The sequence below is a fragment of the Tripterygium wilfordii genome, chromosome 4, assembly GCF_013401445.1.
Source record: "Tripterygium wilfordii isolate XIE 37 chromosome 4, ASM1340144v1, whole genome shotgun sequence".
Lineage (NCBI taxonomy): Eukaryota > Viridiplantae > Streptophyta > Magnoliopsida > Celastrales > Celastraceae > Tripterygium > Tripterygium wilfordii.
In genome coordinates this window covers 5,867,019-5,882,193 of record NC_052235.1, presented here as the reverse complement: position 1 = coordinate 5,882,193, position 15,175 = coordinate 5,867,019, and the positions used below count along the sequence as shown (strand labels likewise).

Genomic DNA, 15,175 nt, shown 5'->3' with positions numbered 1-15,175 from the left:
TTTCATCTTTGGTTGGGAATTTGGGATAGTTATCCGTTGTCGAATGGGTTTCAACTCAGGTCTCAATTGTGGTTAGTGTAGAGCAGTTGATGACCGAGTTTAGAGTTGGCTCAATTATTCAATAGGCATATTGAGATAAAGAATCTTCTGTTATCAAAAAAAAAGTTGTCAATGAAGCAATCTTAGGGCAAAAAACTAATTCTATATTCAATTCAAAAGATTCAAGTACACTGCAATGTAGTATGAACTCACAATTTGACCTCAGAAAAGTAAGTTGACGACACAGCTAGGCCATCTACATCGTATGTTCGAATGAGTCTCTGCCTCTTCCCAGGTGACTCAACCCAACAGAATTCCAAATGGAATGACTTGGATTCTGCAACATTCTTTGCAATATCACAAGGACAGCCCATGTACATGCCTCCTGGCAGTAATGTCATCTGGTAACCTCCATCAAATGTTACCAAGTTGTCTGAGAGAGTACCAGTCCAATGCACATTTGTGGTGACATCGCGACCGCTAGATGTGGAATTGATATCCTGATTATTATTTTCAAATCATGAGGGGAAGATCATGGGAATCAGATTCTGACCATAAGGAGCAATAAAATAAGCAAGAAAGCTTAAGATCAGTTAACCATACATCTATCAGTAATCTAAACAAAGGAAATATTGAACGTAAAAGAACCGAATATATCCGATTTCACGGGTTGAGGTTTTAGCAGCCCAATGATGCATACCTGAATGAGGTGACCCCTATCGTCCATTTCAAGTAAAGCAACCGTGTCAGCTTCATCAACTGTTGCTCCATAAACGCCACTGCGTTTTGTTATAGAATGGCCTTTCCAGTTACCAAGAAATGGTATGATCCTTTCATTGCTCTCCTATAATAAGAAAAGACGAAGACAAAGAAAGCTTTTATCTCATGAATTTTGTATAATGATGTTTTATGTATTGCCAATCCAAGCAATTAGGTGATCATGTCAAAATTAATTTTGCTAAAATTAATTTTGCTTGCATCCATAAATCAGAGAAAAGGATCATAGAACTAACCATTGCAGAGTCAAGTGAAGGATGGAGAAGAACATCATCGCCTCTGTCTTCGACAAAGATGAGAAGCATTTCTAGAACACCTTTTGGGTCCATGATGTGAAAGGCTCTCGCTCGCCTATCTTTCTCCTTTGAATACAGGCAATTCTCACACACAATGGAAGGTTGACGAGAGGGAAGCTTAAGATTTCTGCACCATGGTACGCATCAAACATTTGTAAAACAAGATTGAGAAGTGGTGCTGCTAAATATGGCAACTTGAGGATCCAGATAAGATAAGAACATGACATAACCTTGTACCTTCAAGACTACAAGTCACGAGAAAGAATAGTGAAGGGTTAAAACGGGCAGTCAATGAAGAGATTTCTACTAGGGTCAGGTTGTGGAAAGATCAAATGTATACATAGCTGTTAGGTTGAAAGGAAACAACCTACGACCGCACCCATACCCATCAGGCCCAGCCTCTAACTATTACATTAACCATTTGATTTAAAACAAACAAGAATTGCACCCACTAGAACATTTAGGTTAAAGCCTGGCTTGGTGAAATTTAATACCGAAGCCAGGTCAAGGATACCACCATACGTGGATAGTGGGCATTGCATATGGGACTCCCGCATCCCTTCCGTGGGAGCAACTGTCATGGTGATAGGCCAGGCTAGCAGATCCACACCTAGTTGAATTGAACATGCCGAAGATTGGCTGTGAGTTACTGCCACAAGGTAATGACATGGCGGATTTCGATTCACGACAGGCTGATACTGATGGCATGTAGACAATGGACTTATAACCTCTAGTAGTAAATAACCCAAAGGGCAAAGCCCAGTTCAGTCACATCACTCATAGCAATTATTGTGCATTAAGAACTATGGCATTGTAAACTACTCCTCCATAAAATTGTTGGCTTATATGATCAAGGTACATAATGTCAATTGACAATATAATGCACATGACCAGCTACTTTTTGAGAAATATCCAAATGGGGCAACAGTTCTATTCACTAATGGGAAGCAACTACGTTATCATGCTAATGTTACAATTATGCCATGTACGGATTAGCACTTAAAGGGACAAGAATGTCTATGGAGATAAGAGAACTCACTTGGGTGATTCTTCTTCTGTGTCGTCTTCACCAAGTACACCCTGCCTCAACACTGTTTCTAACATTCCAGCTGTCTGATACCTTAGAGAGAATGCCCTCTCTCTTGGGAAGAAGCCAATCTGAAGACTAATTGTAATGGAAACTTAATAGGAAAGAATAGTCACAAAGACCAAAGTACAAGTCTTTTTCTACAATTAAAAAATACATATATTAAACTCATAAGTCCAAACTGTTGGAAGAACTCACCTGTTGATATTTGTCTACAGTGAACATGTTAGTTTCTTTGATTTTGTACTCTGCCCATTCTGGCTCCTCATATCCAGATATTGATGTGCTTGATGGAGGTTGTTTTATGTACAGCCTAGAAAATACAACTAGATTATGAGAAGACTAAAACTAAATATCACATTGATTATGCTTGTGGAGAACTTCAATAGCGTGTGAAATTCGTTTACAGATATTAACATGGTTCTTGGCAAGACACTCCTAATATCTGTGTCATGCTGAAAAGTTTTCGAGAAGGGAACTCAATTCTTTTTGGTTTAAAAGAAGTTTCCTTTGCTTGTTTTCAAAATGTTATATAACAAACAGCACAAACATATGCAATGATTTGAGCCCTGGAAAATTCTCTATCATGTGTGATTTTATTTGAGAAAAGCCATAGCCTTGGCTTCCAGAAAATTATGCTTCCCCTTTTATTTACTAAGAAGGACGTTTTTCAGAATGGAAAACGTCAGACCATGGTTTTGGCAACTGTCAGTATGATTCAGCAAATGAATGGTATAATAAACATGTCAAACATATACACATCTTAAAATTCAATCCCACTCATCTATAAATAGTCGTAAGAATCCCCACAGTTCCTGGTCTTCTAATACCAACTCCCTCAGAAACTGAATGTTTTGTAAACTCACGAAAATCATGTGATTATCACGAGATTTTGTGAAGAAATACCACCGTGGACAAAGAAATTTAACCAATTTTGGGATAGCTCCCCATGTGTAATTTCATTTTCCAACAAATTTTTTTCCCTTCATTTAGGGTACAGAATCAGTACTTCCAGTCTTCTACAACACTAAATTACTTCACTTAACCAATAAATCATCTCTAAGCCACTTATTGATAGCATGATAAATCAATCAAAAACAAATTTGTCGCAACCTAAACTAATATCAACTATTTTAGATTGAATATGTTCACTGATAATCCTTGAGAAATGAAGCTTACGTTTGAATGAGACTCATCAGTTCATCTTCTCCATATGAGCTCACTGCAAGCTTCGTACTCACCTTTTGCATCAAATTCCCATGACCACCGAATTGCTGTCAAATTCAATCACAAAAATATCCATCGCCACTTCAGTCCACATTGTCAAAGAAACCCCAAACATTTTCAAAAGCAAACAATCCAACAATAAACCCAAAGAAAGACAATCAAATCAACACATTTAAAACATAATCACTTGTATTTATTAGTTTTGAAGCCTTACATGGAAAGAACCCGTCCACTTTCCGATATTGAGGTCGAAAAAGCGGCGAAGGTTGTCGATGCTCATGAGTTCCAGGTCATCTTGGGTTCCCGTTGTTGTGGAGGAGGATAATGAGCACGCGGGTCGGGTTATGGGGCTCCTAGATGCAATTATGGAGAAAGGAAAATGGTTTTGGTTTGAAATTCTGGAAATTTTGGGTAATGGAGGAAGCGAAAGAGAGCTGCAAATGGAGGCCATGGAGAAGGCTCGAAGCGCGACAGTGTGCGAGTAGCTTCAAGGCTTCCTTATCCGTCTCAAAACGATAGATGTTTTTGTCGTTTCTTTCAAAATTAATTATATTAAAATCAAAATTTTAATCACAAAATATTAACTTTGTCAACACTGATATATATATATATATATATATACCTTCTGATTGTATCTCAAAAATACTAATCTGTTTATGTATGGGCACATTTGTAGCATCAAATTGTTGTGTCAATGCCTTTTTGGTATTTGACATAGAACGATGAGACCTTAACATATGCACCTTTTTTGGTGTTGTCAGAATATGATTATGGATCTCATTAAATTGTTTGACAACAAAAACTGCACCTTTCTTGACAATAGTTATCTTTGCCTTACATCCTTCTCGAGTTAACCCACGTTTTCTACTACAATTAGCTTTGGATCTTTCACCCCGAATTCCCTCTTTGAAGCAAACAAATTCCTTTCTAATAATCTCATTGAAATTATTTTTCTTAGTCGAATAATTTCGAACACTAAAACCAGCATCCCTATCATAGTCATTGTAATAATTTTGAGATTCTTCTATTGACTCAAACTCTTGTCCAATTTTAGGGATTTTTTCAAACACTACTTGAGGCACATATGCAAATTCGCTAGATGATGAAGAACCCAAATCCCTTTGTGATACATTATGAATTTTAGCATCCATGACAAATGGATAAATGCCTATAATTGCAAAAATAAACTATACCAACAATGTGTCGTGAGGACTATTGATGAAGACTGGGGTTAGATGAAGACTCTCATGCTTGTGCTGTGAATGGGCTTATGTGAAGACTCATGTGAGACTGTCGATCAAGACTGTCGATCAAGACTCTCGATGGAGCCCCTCCATGTATTGATCGAGAAAGACGGTATCGCACGAGAATCGGGCTTGGGCACCAGCTACCAGAACCAGCTACAAGATGGGTATGGAGATTCGATGGAGATCAAGAAAGACGAACTCGAGAAAGACGGTATCGCACAAGAATTGTGTCTTGGGCACAAGCAAAGAGATGGGTATGGAGATTTGCAGGGGAAGCAGAGGTGGAAACGGGTTAGAAGGATGGGTTAGGTGTGAAAATGGGTAAAGAAGTCTTGAGTCATGGTGGGCGTTGGATGAATCGTGCGGCTATTAACACAATCCCGCAAATAAATTCAAACACGGGATCCCGTGTGTGAGAAAACCTATATATATATATATATATATATATATATATATATATATATATATAGGCATGGATACTGTCAAACCATCAAACTTTTTGAGACGAATGTTTAAACTAATATGTATATATACTAAATATTTTTTTCAAAATTGAGGGACACGTGCCCCCTAGTCCCTCTATAGCTCCGTCCCTAGATTAGAGGGCGGAGCCATCCCGGATATGTTCATACATCAAGATTTCGAAGTGTTTTCAAGCGAGTTCTTGTTTTCCGTTTTTTATGGAAATGAGTAACCTGGTTTTTGTTTTCCGAAAAATAAAATTAGAAAAAATGCATGAAAAACAAACATACCGAACAAACATGTTCATCCTTTAGGGTTTCTCCTTCTCATCAATCACATTCTTCTCAACCGCAGATGAAGTGGAAGCATCGACAACAGCCAAAATTGCAAATCGGTACTAGCGATTGCAATTCCAAATTAATTTCCATCACATATGAAGGTGCCTTATGGTAAAAATTCCAATCAAAGAATTAAGTTGTTTGTATATCAAACACAAAATTAGCAATCATATCTTTTCCATGTGTATAGCACTTAATTTCTTAGACAGTATTACAATCATTAGCACTCCATAAATACTAGTTTACTAATTATACATAGGTAAACACAAGGATAGATAATATGATCATGATCAGAGTACTACTGCAGGCAGTGCTGTAGTAGTACTGTGGAGGAGGAGGAGGAGGAGGAGCACTACTTTTGGATGGTGCAGGAGCTAGAGTTGGCGCAGTAGTTTCTTGGACCAAAATTGAGAGTTTCATTCCATTCCAGCAGTAGCCACCGCTGCTAAGGAAGTAATATGGCCTCGCCTCTGTAAGCTGATACACATCACGGCCGCCTTTCGTTATGTTCTTGATGAAGCCTTGGTCATTGCAGTTTTCATAGCTTGTCTTGTTCACCTCCAGAACATTGTAGTAGTGCTTGTCAAACACAAACACTTGAGAAAGAAATAAAGAAAGAAAGACCCACAAACTAATTAGGAAAATATTCAGATTAATTAACAATTAATTGTCAATTCATGTGAAGCTTGAGGTACAAGTTATGATTAAGATAATTTAACAGAAATCAATTATATATTCCACTTAAATTTTAGGCAGCAAAAGATATATATATAGCATCTTGATAATTAATATACTAAATTCAATCAAGATGCACGTACACATCTCATCTCACAAAAAAAAACCTAACCCTATTTCAATCAAGAACAATACCGTACAAAATCCATACAATTTATTCCAAAATTCACCATTAGCTATCATCCAAATGGATAACCCTAACCCTAGAAAAATTAAGAGTGGTAATGCATCTACGAATGAAGAGAAACTTACGGAGCCAATCGTCGACGTAGAAGTGCTCGTGAGTGGACCATTGAGTGTAGTTGAAGTCCTGGATCCAGCCACGGGAGCCCACTTTGTGTAGCGAACAATCACCACCGTCCATCATCATCATCATGATCAACAACAGCATCGTGATCACCATCACCACTATATTAGTTCTCCTAAACGCCTCCATCATCGATGTTTCTCTAGAGAGGCTTAGACGTTGTAGCGTGAGAGTAGAGAGAGGGAGGGGAGAGTCATATACGGACATGGGTGGGGCTTTTTGTGGTCAAATAGTCAAAAAGAGAAAGGAACCACATGCAGTTGCAGTATCTTTGGCAAAGCTGACTTGGCTTACTGCATGCACCCCCAGTGCATTTTAGCAGCAACTTTCCATCACACTCCTACGTGGCCACTCTTCACGTGTCAAAGTCCGACTCATTCCTCACGACTCTCTCGGCTCTGAGCTCTCCTAGTTAGTTACAAATAACTAAATAAGGGTACCAAGAACATCGAGCGCTTTACATTGTTATTACCAAAATTGCCACCGGCTCCTGGGATTTTAAATTGGTGGGCTTTCTATTTGGTTTTTGAATGGATATATGGAGTCTCAAAGCCCAATATTGTTGGGCCCAATGAGTGCAAGTTTGTATGTATTGGCCCATACATGGCGTGCTGGAAGCCTGGAACCATTCAAACTGCAAAAGTCCAGTTCCATGATTCAGTATTCTGATCTAATGGTTCATTCACTGCAAATCCTATCCATACCCAAATCAAAACCTAGAGCCAGACCTGTTAGCAAGCCAAAAGAGTCGAGCCAGGAATCTAAATCTCACCCCTGTTTTGCAAAGATCATATCTTCAATTTTTTTCAAGAACTGTTTATTTCTCCATTTGAAAATCAGCGTAGATTTTACATAAGTACTGACACTTGAAAATTACAAAACAAACGCCACATTATAACCCCCCACAATGCCACTGTTAATTCAGTCCAACCTTCTCAGCAGATACTCAGCATGCACTTCCTTGGTGAGTGGCATGATCCAGTTTCCATAAACATCTGCCATGATAGGTGGTAGTTGGTCTTATTTTGTAGACCGGTCCGTCCGACTCCAGGTTCCTTAGATTTTACAGTCACCTCCTGCCTGGAAGTCTCTACTTTAATCTCCACTCTCCTCTTCACAGCTTTTTCAACTATCGGGATAGGTTAGTATTGCCATCAATTGGTCCTTGTCCTGCAATATCCATACGAAAAGTCGAAAACAAACAGGAATGAGTTTCAGAGTAGAAAAGAACGATCAAGATATTAAAAGCAGCAGGAATGCAGCCAAGAATGACCTGTGTCACGATGGCTTCCTTGTAAGGATCAGGGGAGGTGCGAAATTTTGCCTCACCCACAAACTTCTCGTAATGAATTTTTCTAGAAAGTAGCTGTAATTGGAAAAAGCAATTCAGAATCCAATCATTTATTGATGCAAATAAGCCAATATAAAATCATCAAGCACTGCATCACGAGGTAACATAACTCTTTCCGTGGATGCAAGTATAGAGTCTACAGACAACCATGCACGTATGGATACATTGCCTTCCGAGTCCCAACACCAAGCAATCCACATTTTACTTCCCACTCTAAGTATGCATATATAGATGGTCATATAAATACAGATATAGATAGTCATCTTAGGAACGGAAACAAAAGAAGTTTCCACTTAGAACCCTCTTTGGTCAAGAGAAATTGAGCTAAGTTTCTTATATCATTCCTTCTAAGAAAGATTCTTATTCAGAGTATTTTTAACTTCACAAATGCTCTCCAAATGGTAGTGCAGGAAATTATGCTCAGAAGGCTAAAATTGTAATGTATGGGTATGTTAGTGCAAGGATGGCAAAAAAAGCAAAGGTTGTATCTAATTTAGCATTATCACATTACATACCAATTTCAAAATGCAAATTAATAAGATACTTTCCATAACTGGACAAATCAAACAATATGCATACCTGCAAACACATCGTGTCAGCCACTGAGGTTCACCCACAAATGCCATCTACTCCGTCCGGCTTCACCAATCACAGGATCAGATCATTGAAAAACATGCCCCACACAATATTTATAATAATTGAAGCAGCAATGTGATGTAGAACCTGTTTGCAGGTCAAGAAACAAGTCCAATATGGAGGATATTACAAGTTACAACTAAAAATATGAAACTGAAATCGGAGCATGCAGAGCAAGAGGAGCAACTTCATGGTTATTTTTCTAGGTTCTATGAAATGTTTATATTCTACCTTCAAGGCAATACTTAAAATATTTGTCTGAACCATGAATATGATCAAACTACACTGCAACACGATCAAACTGCAGTGCAACTGCATATAGTTTGTTGGTTTTATTGGGGCAAGCATATAAAAGTCATAGCGTTTCTAAGTTACTAAGAGGTTCTGAAGATGGAAGGCAAGGCCGGCACTTACTTCTCAATGTTGCTAAAAGATAAAGAAAGGATATTTATGATTTTTCAATATATTAGCCGCAATAGATTAAGATCCCAAAGAATGTATACATATGAGTGTGTGTGTGTCAAACAACACACATGGAAACATCGTCTCACAAAGCTTGGAATAAGAAACATGCAACAGTTGGCAAAAACAATATACATTTTTGATGCATCTTAAAAGTTACCTGCAGATATTGAAGCAGTGGCAAGACACGCAAAGCTAAGTCTTGGGGAAAAAAGGATGCTCATCCGGGCTTTTGTATCTGCCCACCTATTATGCAACAATAAGTCAATGAAAAGCAATGCAGTACGGGGGTGAAACCTCTCCGCAGATAAAGCTTTTGGATCATGTTTGTCTGCATTGTAGAAGTACGGGGATCTCTCTAAAAGGCTAAAGATTATGCCATCCCTCTGCAGAATCAAAGCATGCCTTAGGTTCTTCATGGTCAAATCCTAGCTCTCATTGACCCAACAAATGACAACTCAAAAGCCTCTCGATGGAAGAGTTTGGAAGTAACTAGTCAGTGTGCTTAGAAATTTCCAAGACAAATAATCATGCATTCATGAGTTATCTAAAGAACCCAGGTTGAAATCAAAAGCATAATTGAAATGTAAGAACAGACATATACAAAGAAAAAGTTGCATTACCTATACTCATCCATGCTCTCAGAAACATGTAGGCCTTGATCATGCTTCTTCAGCAAGCTTGAACAAAGGGATGTAAAAGTTGATTGAGGTCTGGTTTGAAAAGGAAAAACCGACTGGATCTAGACATTTTCACCACATTGAATGCAGGATCACAAAATCTATCCTAGCGCATGACATGATCACAAAATCTAAAAGACGAGTCATGAAATGAATAAAGAAAGATAAGTAATCAATCATTAAAAAAATGAAACTATCCTAGCGCATAAACCCTAATATATCTAATTAGAACAAAGAGTTCAGATAACGAGTCCGCAATCAAGTCCAATCTAGAGTAGTAGCAGTAGTAGTCATTACCAGCATTAGAGGTCTTTTTTGGTAAATCACCCATCCAATATGATTGAATCACAACGGAACAGTCCCCATCTCCATCGTCGTCGTCCTTTCCATCTCCGATTATGTCATATTTGCCCGAGTCCATATTGCAGACACAGATTGAGTAGGCGGTGATAGCGAAACTCTCTTTCTCCAATCGCTGTATTTATCTCCAGCAGACTGTTATTAGGAATCCGTTGAGTCTTACAGAGGGGAAGTTCAACATTCGCACAAAGTTACAAACTTTGAAGCAGTGATTTAAAACTTATTTTGTTTTCGTTCAATTTAACACTCTCTCAACCTCTTCAATGCAAATTTCAGGATTAATAAGAGTTCATAACATCCTTTACTTATTTTCTTTTGGATTTGTGTAAAAAAAAAACACTATTTCGCATAATATATATATATATATATATATATATAGAAATTCTCCTATGTGGACCAAAAGTGTGGACCAAGTTTGTGGACCAAAATCCAATGATTGTAATCAATCAAAACATAAGTAGGGGTCACACATTTATTATGGGGCCTACCACATCTATGGTTGAAAAACAAGTCCACAATATTGTGGAGCAGCCACTATCAATGACTATTTACACAAACGATAACCCTATCATCCAATGAAGATTGTGACTGCTGGTCAAAGACCAAAACCAGCATTTTAATGGCTCATTGCAAATCCAATCCATAGTCAAACAAAAGCCCAGAACCAAACTGAGTCAAAACAGTGCAAATCAAGCTCCAAATCCAAATCGTACCGGAATCTTCATGAACTGTTTATTTATCTGAACATGAATAAGCGTCTACATACAGAATGACACTTGAAAAATTATAATACAAAGTACAAACTCCAGTAATATCCCCTTGACAATGCCACTGAGAATTCAATCCAATCTCCTCAACAGATACTCAACTTGCACTTCCTTTGTTAGCGGCATTATCCAGCTTCCGTATAAATCGGCCACCATGCTCGGTTTTATTTTATAGACTGGTTCCACCCCTGGTTCCTCAGAGTTAACCGTTACTTCCTGCCCGAATGTTTTCGCTTTGATCTCCACCCTCCTTGTAACGGCTTCCTCAACTGTTGGGTAGGTAAGCATTGCCATTAGTTTATCCTTGTCCTGCAATATACATACGGCAACAAACAGGAATGAGTAAAGCAAGATTCAAATGATGGAAACTGCTGGAATGGAGCCAACGAAAACCTGTGCGATGATGGCTTCCTTGTAGTCATCAGGGGAGGCACGAAATTTTGCCTCAGCCACAAACTTTCCATAATGAATCCGTTTTGAAAGAGCCTGCATATGCAAAAATACATAAGCATGCAATCATATCAAAGATGTATTGCGGTCCACTCTAAATATGCATATAGAGATGGTCATATTAGACACTGCAGTTATCAAGTTGCACTTTTGCCACCTTTAAAAAACCAAGAGCAGTTTCCACTTTCTGACTGAGAAATTGAGCAGTTTCTTATACTTTTCCTTCTAAGAAAGACGTCTTATTCGAGTGTTTTGCTTCACAAGTGCTGTCCAAATGGTAGTCCAAGAAATTGTGCGTGAAGACTAAAGTTGCACAATTATAGAGCATAAGAGGTTGTATCTAATTCAGCAGTATCCGTTACATACTTACATTCCTATTTTAAAATGAAAATTAATATGAAATTTTGCATAGCCAGGCAAATCAGATGATATGCATACCTGCAAACATATTGTGTCAGCAACTGCCGTAGAGCCACAATTGCCATCATCTCCTTTCTTCACCAATCGCGGGATGAGATCTTTAAAATACATATCCCACACCTTCTTATTTATATTAATTGAAGCAGCACTGTGATGTAGAACCTGTTTGCAGGTCAAGAAACAAGTCAAATATGGAGGTTGAAAAGTTACACCCAAAAATATGAAATGGAAATCTGAGCATGCAGAAAAAAAAGGAGCATCATTTTCCGGAAAGAGGAGGGATGTGGAGGGAAAAGAAAGAGAGCAAGACAAAGCAAGACCACTATATGTGGCCTAGAAACGAATTATCATTCTTCAAATATATTTTTTAACGCAAATTGTCGCTTGTAACAGTTGTCGCACTACTGGAAGATTTATCAGACTCACGAATGCAATCAAACTACACTGGAACTACTTATAGTTTGTCGGGGCATGCAGATAAATATTATAGGCTTGTGAACGTTCCTATAAGGTTCCAAGAACAGAAAGACAAGGCTAATCACTAAATGATAAATACATCACATGAAGAACAGATATTTCTAATTCTTGAAATTATTACTCACATCAGATTGAGATTCCCAAATCAAAAATCAAAATATTAGTCACTATAGATAAATATACCTTTATAAATGTGTATATATATATGTCAAAATGTCACAAGACTCTTCTTGCTAAGCTTGGAAATGTAAACCTGCAGCAGTTGGCATGAACAATATACATTTCTGATGCCTCTTACAAGTTACCTGTGGATATTGAAGAGGTGGCAAGACTGGCACTGGTAAGTCATCTGGGAAAAAAGGATGCTCATCAGGGCTTTTGTATCTGCCCACCTATTAGGCAACGGCAAGTCAACAAAACAGCAATACAACCAAATATCTTAATTCCTTTCTTGCTTGTAATCAGTTGTTTTTAAGGAAAGAGAAATTAAAAGCTTTAGTAAATATACTTGAGCATGGAGCCTTTCTGTTTCTCTGAGAATGAACTCGATCAAAGAGCCATGAAACCCCTCCATGGATAAAGCATTTGGATCATATGTGTCCTCATTGTAGCAGTACTGGGATCTCTCTAAAAGGCCAAAGATTATGCTATCCTCCTGGCGAATCAAAGAATGTCGTATGTTCTCCAGGGTCAAACTCTGGCTCTCATCAACCCGTTTCTTCCTTTCCAGTCTACATAGAAACAGAGGTCCATTTCAGAAACATCAAAGGCAACAACAAATGAGTATTCAACAGCCTCTAGACAAAAAGAAAAAGAAAAAGAGTATGCTTAGAAACTTGAAAGGCAAAATAATCACGCGTTCATGAGTTATCCAAAGAACCTAGGTCAAAATCAAAAGAAAAAACGGTAATGTAAGAATTGAAATACACAGAAAATGTTACAGTAACAATACTCATCCATGCTTTCAGAAACACGTTGGCAAAGATCATGCTTCTTTGGCATGCTTGTGCCAAGGCATGTAAATGCTGAATGTGGCCTCATTCGAAAAGGAAAAACCCAACTACATCTTGACAATTTTACTGCATTAAGTGCAGGAATTGAAGCAAAAGAAGCTCCAACCAGCTTTGCCTACATTAATTGGTTGCTGAATTTGTGACAGAGAGAAAAGCGAGGAGTGCTCAGAATGTCAGAACAAACAATATAGACAAGGAAGTCCTGCCCATGGAGTGATGAATTCTGTAGCAACTAGGGAATTTATAACAAATATGAAAAAAATCAAAGTAAAAAAGATAAAAAGAAGTGCACTTCTTTGATAGCATACAATGAAGAACCAATCAAGCAACAACTAAGCATGAATCTCAATATTCAACCATCACCCTTCGACTTTAGTTGAAAACAATGAAGGACCAAGCGAAGTGTTACAGTAAGCAGGAATATGAATGACCATGCTCAACCTTTTCTTTCCAAGTGGTTCTCAGCCTTACAAGGTCTTCCCTAATCTATTAACACCGCCCAATGTGAGAACCGTATCGTTTGATCATTTAGGTCTTTAGATGCAAACTTCCTTTGACTCTTATCTTAATTAATGCTCTTTAAGCATTCTTTGGTCTTGCTTGGTTGTTTATCATTTTTGGTAAGCATCACAGTCACTAAGATATATCATTATATCAAACAGTTACTGCTCTTTAAGCACAATAGTAAGCATTTGTCAATGTAGAACCTTTGATACTCATGAAAACAATCAGGTCTACCATAAACATGTTTGAAAAGTTTGTCATTCATAATGGATCAGGGTACAACAAAATAGAAAAAAGTTCATGTATCTGCAATACAACCAAGCTAATGAAAAAGATCACATAGAGGCCTTTTATGGAGGCACCTAACAAGTTCAAAACTTTTTTTTCTGAACGATAAGTCTAGAACAGTTCAAACGTAAGTATAGAAGAAAAGGAATTCCACCCCCTTCTCTCCGCAGATTAAAATCTATTTCTCCAGAAGTTATAAATCTTACCAGAGACAGAGCATATCACATTAAACAAACTTCTTAACTAGCAAGAAAGCCAATGAATTATTAAAAAACCAATTCAGCAGACAGCAAACAAGTAGAGAAAGAGAAACATATCCCATTAAACATACTACATAATTAGCAACAAAGCAGATGATTAATAAAAAATAAAAAAACCTAATTCAGGAAACAAAGAAACAAGTACATTCATAACAAAAAATAATAATTTAATTACGTGGGTACGCCATACTTGTACCCAGTTGTGGTCGCAGAAACTCGTTCGGAGTAAATGCGTGGTTTTGGCATGTTCGAGTGTGACGTGAAATTTTGCAGACGTTGCATTGAGAATAGCTTGTTGGGTCTGGAAGAAATCAATTCATCACAACCGGGAATCAGAGTAGAGACAGCCCCAGTCAAGAACTTTGCCTCCATTGAAGCGATTTACAGAGTGCAGAGCAAGCAAGAAACAAAAAAAGAAACCTTAGCTTATAAAACCAGACAAGAAGAAAGACCAATAAAAGATAGTGACGTTTTCGCGGTTTGATTGGTTGCCTGGTGTTAGGTGTTCATTATTGAGAAAAAGGAGTTGGTGAAGTGCGTTTCACGATGTCACAACTTCACGAGTTGGGTACTGCTCAACTCAATATATACCTTCTGAGTTCTGAATTAGTCTAGGTGAGTCGTTTCTGAGCGGACTCGGCCGCAATATATCAACAAATTTCACAATTTATTTTTTTTTGCCATAGGTTAAATTTGTGAAACTAGTGTACACTGTACAGGGTCAAACGGACTTGGGCCCTAGTATATGGGCTGACCCCTATTTTACATGGCTTATGGCCCAATAACGTAACTGTTTCAAAGTGGGCTGGGGGCTGTGAGCCCGGCCCGACACATGCTAAATCGGCCTGGTACACTGGCTGGGTCGGGGTTCATGGCCCGTTTTAGGATGTGGGACGTGTCAGGCCCGCCTCGTCAGTCGTCAACACCATTGAAGCCTCCTGGGCTGCTCAAGTAGCTCATTGCATCTTCCATCTCCGACGACAAATACGAAC

At 38.2% G+C, this 15,175-nt stretch overlaps 3 protein-coding genes and 1 pseudogene across 5 annotated transcripts; all 4 read right to left on the bottom strand.

Moving 5' to 3' along the window:
• Nucleotides 1–182: 182 nt before the first annotated feature.
• Nucleotides 183–3,948, bottom strand: LOC119996672. 2 transcript variants are annotated; one of them, XM_038843392.1, is made up of 7 exons: nt 3,641–3,948; nt 3,379–3,473; nt 2,398–2,512; nt 2,152–2,270; nt 1,053–1,239; nt 740–880; nt 183–539 (listed from the first exon to the last, which is right to left on the bottom strand). In XM_038843392.1, the coding sequence occupies exons 1-7, from the start codon at nt 3,875–3,877 to the stop codon at nt 249–251; spliced, it is 1,185 nt and encodes a 394-aa protein (XP_038699320.1). In that variant the 5' UTR covers nt 3,878–3,948; the 3' UTR covers nt 183–248. The 2 variants fall into 2 exon arrangements, with proteins under 2 accessions (XP_038699320.1, XP_038699319.1); XM_038843391.1 differs by having other exon boundaries at nt 740–883; nt 3,641–3,942.
• A 1,692-nt stretch (nt 3,949–5,640) lies between these two features.
• On the bottom strand, nt 5,641–6,698 carry LOC119996689 (lamin-like protein). The gene is made up of 2 exons (XM_038843413.1): nt 6,461–6,698; nt 5,641–6,069 (listed from the first exon to the last, which is right to left on the bottom strand). Exons 1-2 carry the CDS (start codon nt 6,645–6,647, stop codon nt 5,723–5,725), a joined length of 534 nt encoding a protein of 177 aa, XP_038699341.1. The 5' UTR covers nt 6,648–6,698; the 3' UTR covers nt 5,641–5,722.
• A 631-nt stretch (nt 6,699–7,329) lies between these two features.
• LOC119996847 lies at nt 7,330–9,630 on the bottom strand (annotated as a pseudogene).
• A 988-nt stretch (nt 9,631–10,618) lies between these two features.
• Nucleotides 10,619–14,747, bottom strand: LOC119996679 (chorismate mutase 1, chloroplastic-like). 2 transcript variants are annotated; one of them, XM_038843397.1, is made up of 6 exons: nt 14,359–14,747; nt 12,627–12,849; nt 12,424–12,510; nt 11,660–11,803; nt 11,165–11,257; nt 10,619–11,080 (listed from the first exon to the last, which is right to left on the bottom strand). In XM_038843397.1, exons 1-6 carry the CDS (start codon nt 14,553–14,555, stop codon nt 10,844–10,846), a joined length of 981 nt encoding a protein of 326 aa, XP_038699325.1. In that variant the 5' UTR covers nt 14,556–14,747; the 3' UTR covers nt 10,619–10,843. The 2 variants fall into 2 exon arrangements, with proteins under 2 accessions (XP_038699325.1, XP_038699326.1); XM_038843398.1 differs by having other exon boundaries at nt 14,374–14,739.
• Between the last annotated feature and the right edge of the window lie 428 nt (nt 14,748–15,175).

Excerpts from the sequence above, each read along its gene's own strand:
- LOC119996679 (XM_038843397.1), bottom strand. The coding sequence starts at position 14,555 with ATGGAGGCAAAGTTCTTGACTGGGGCTGTCTCTACTCTGATTCCCGGT. Across the intron at positions 12,850-14,358 it reads TACAAGTATGGCGTACCCAC|ACTGGAAAGGAAGAAACGGG; the intron begins GTAATTAAATTA and ends GTTTCTATGTAG. Across the intron at positions 11,804-12,423 it reads CACCTCTTCAATATCCACAG|GTTCTACATCACAGTGCTGC; the intron begins GTAACTTGTAAG and ends ACCTGCAAACAG.
- LOC119996689 (XM_038843413.1), bottom strand. The coding sequence starts at position 6,647 with ATGATGGAGGCGTTTAGGAGAACTAATATAGTGGTGATGGTGATCACG. Across the intron at positions 6,070-6,460 it reads CTACGTCGACGATTGGCTCC|TGTTTGTGTTTGACAAGCAC; the intron begins GTAAGTTTCTCT and ends TTCTTTCTCAAG.
- LOC119996672 (XM_038843391.1), bottom strand. The coding sequence starts at position 3,877 with ATGGCCTCCATTTGCAGCTCTCTTTCGCTTCCTCCATTACCCAAAATT. Across the intron at positions 3,474-3,640 it reads AGTGGACGGGTTCTTTCCAT|CAATTCGGTGGTCATGGGAA; the intron begins GTAAGGCTTCAA and ends TGAATTTGACAG. Across the intron at positions 540-739 it reads ATAGGGGTCACCTCATTCAG|GATATCAATTCCACATCTAG; the intron begins GTATGCATCATT and ends AATAATAATCAG.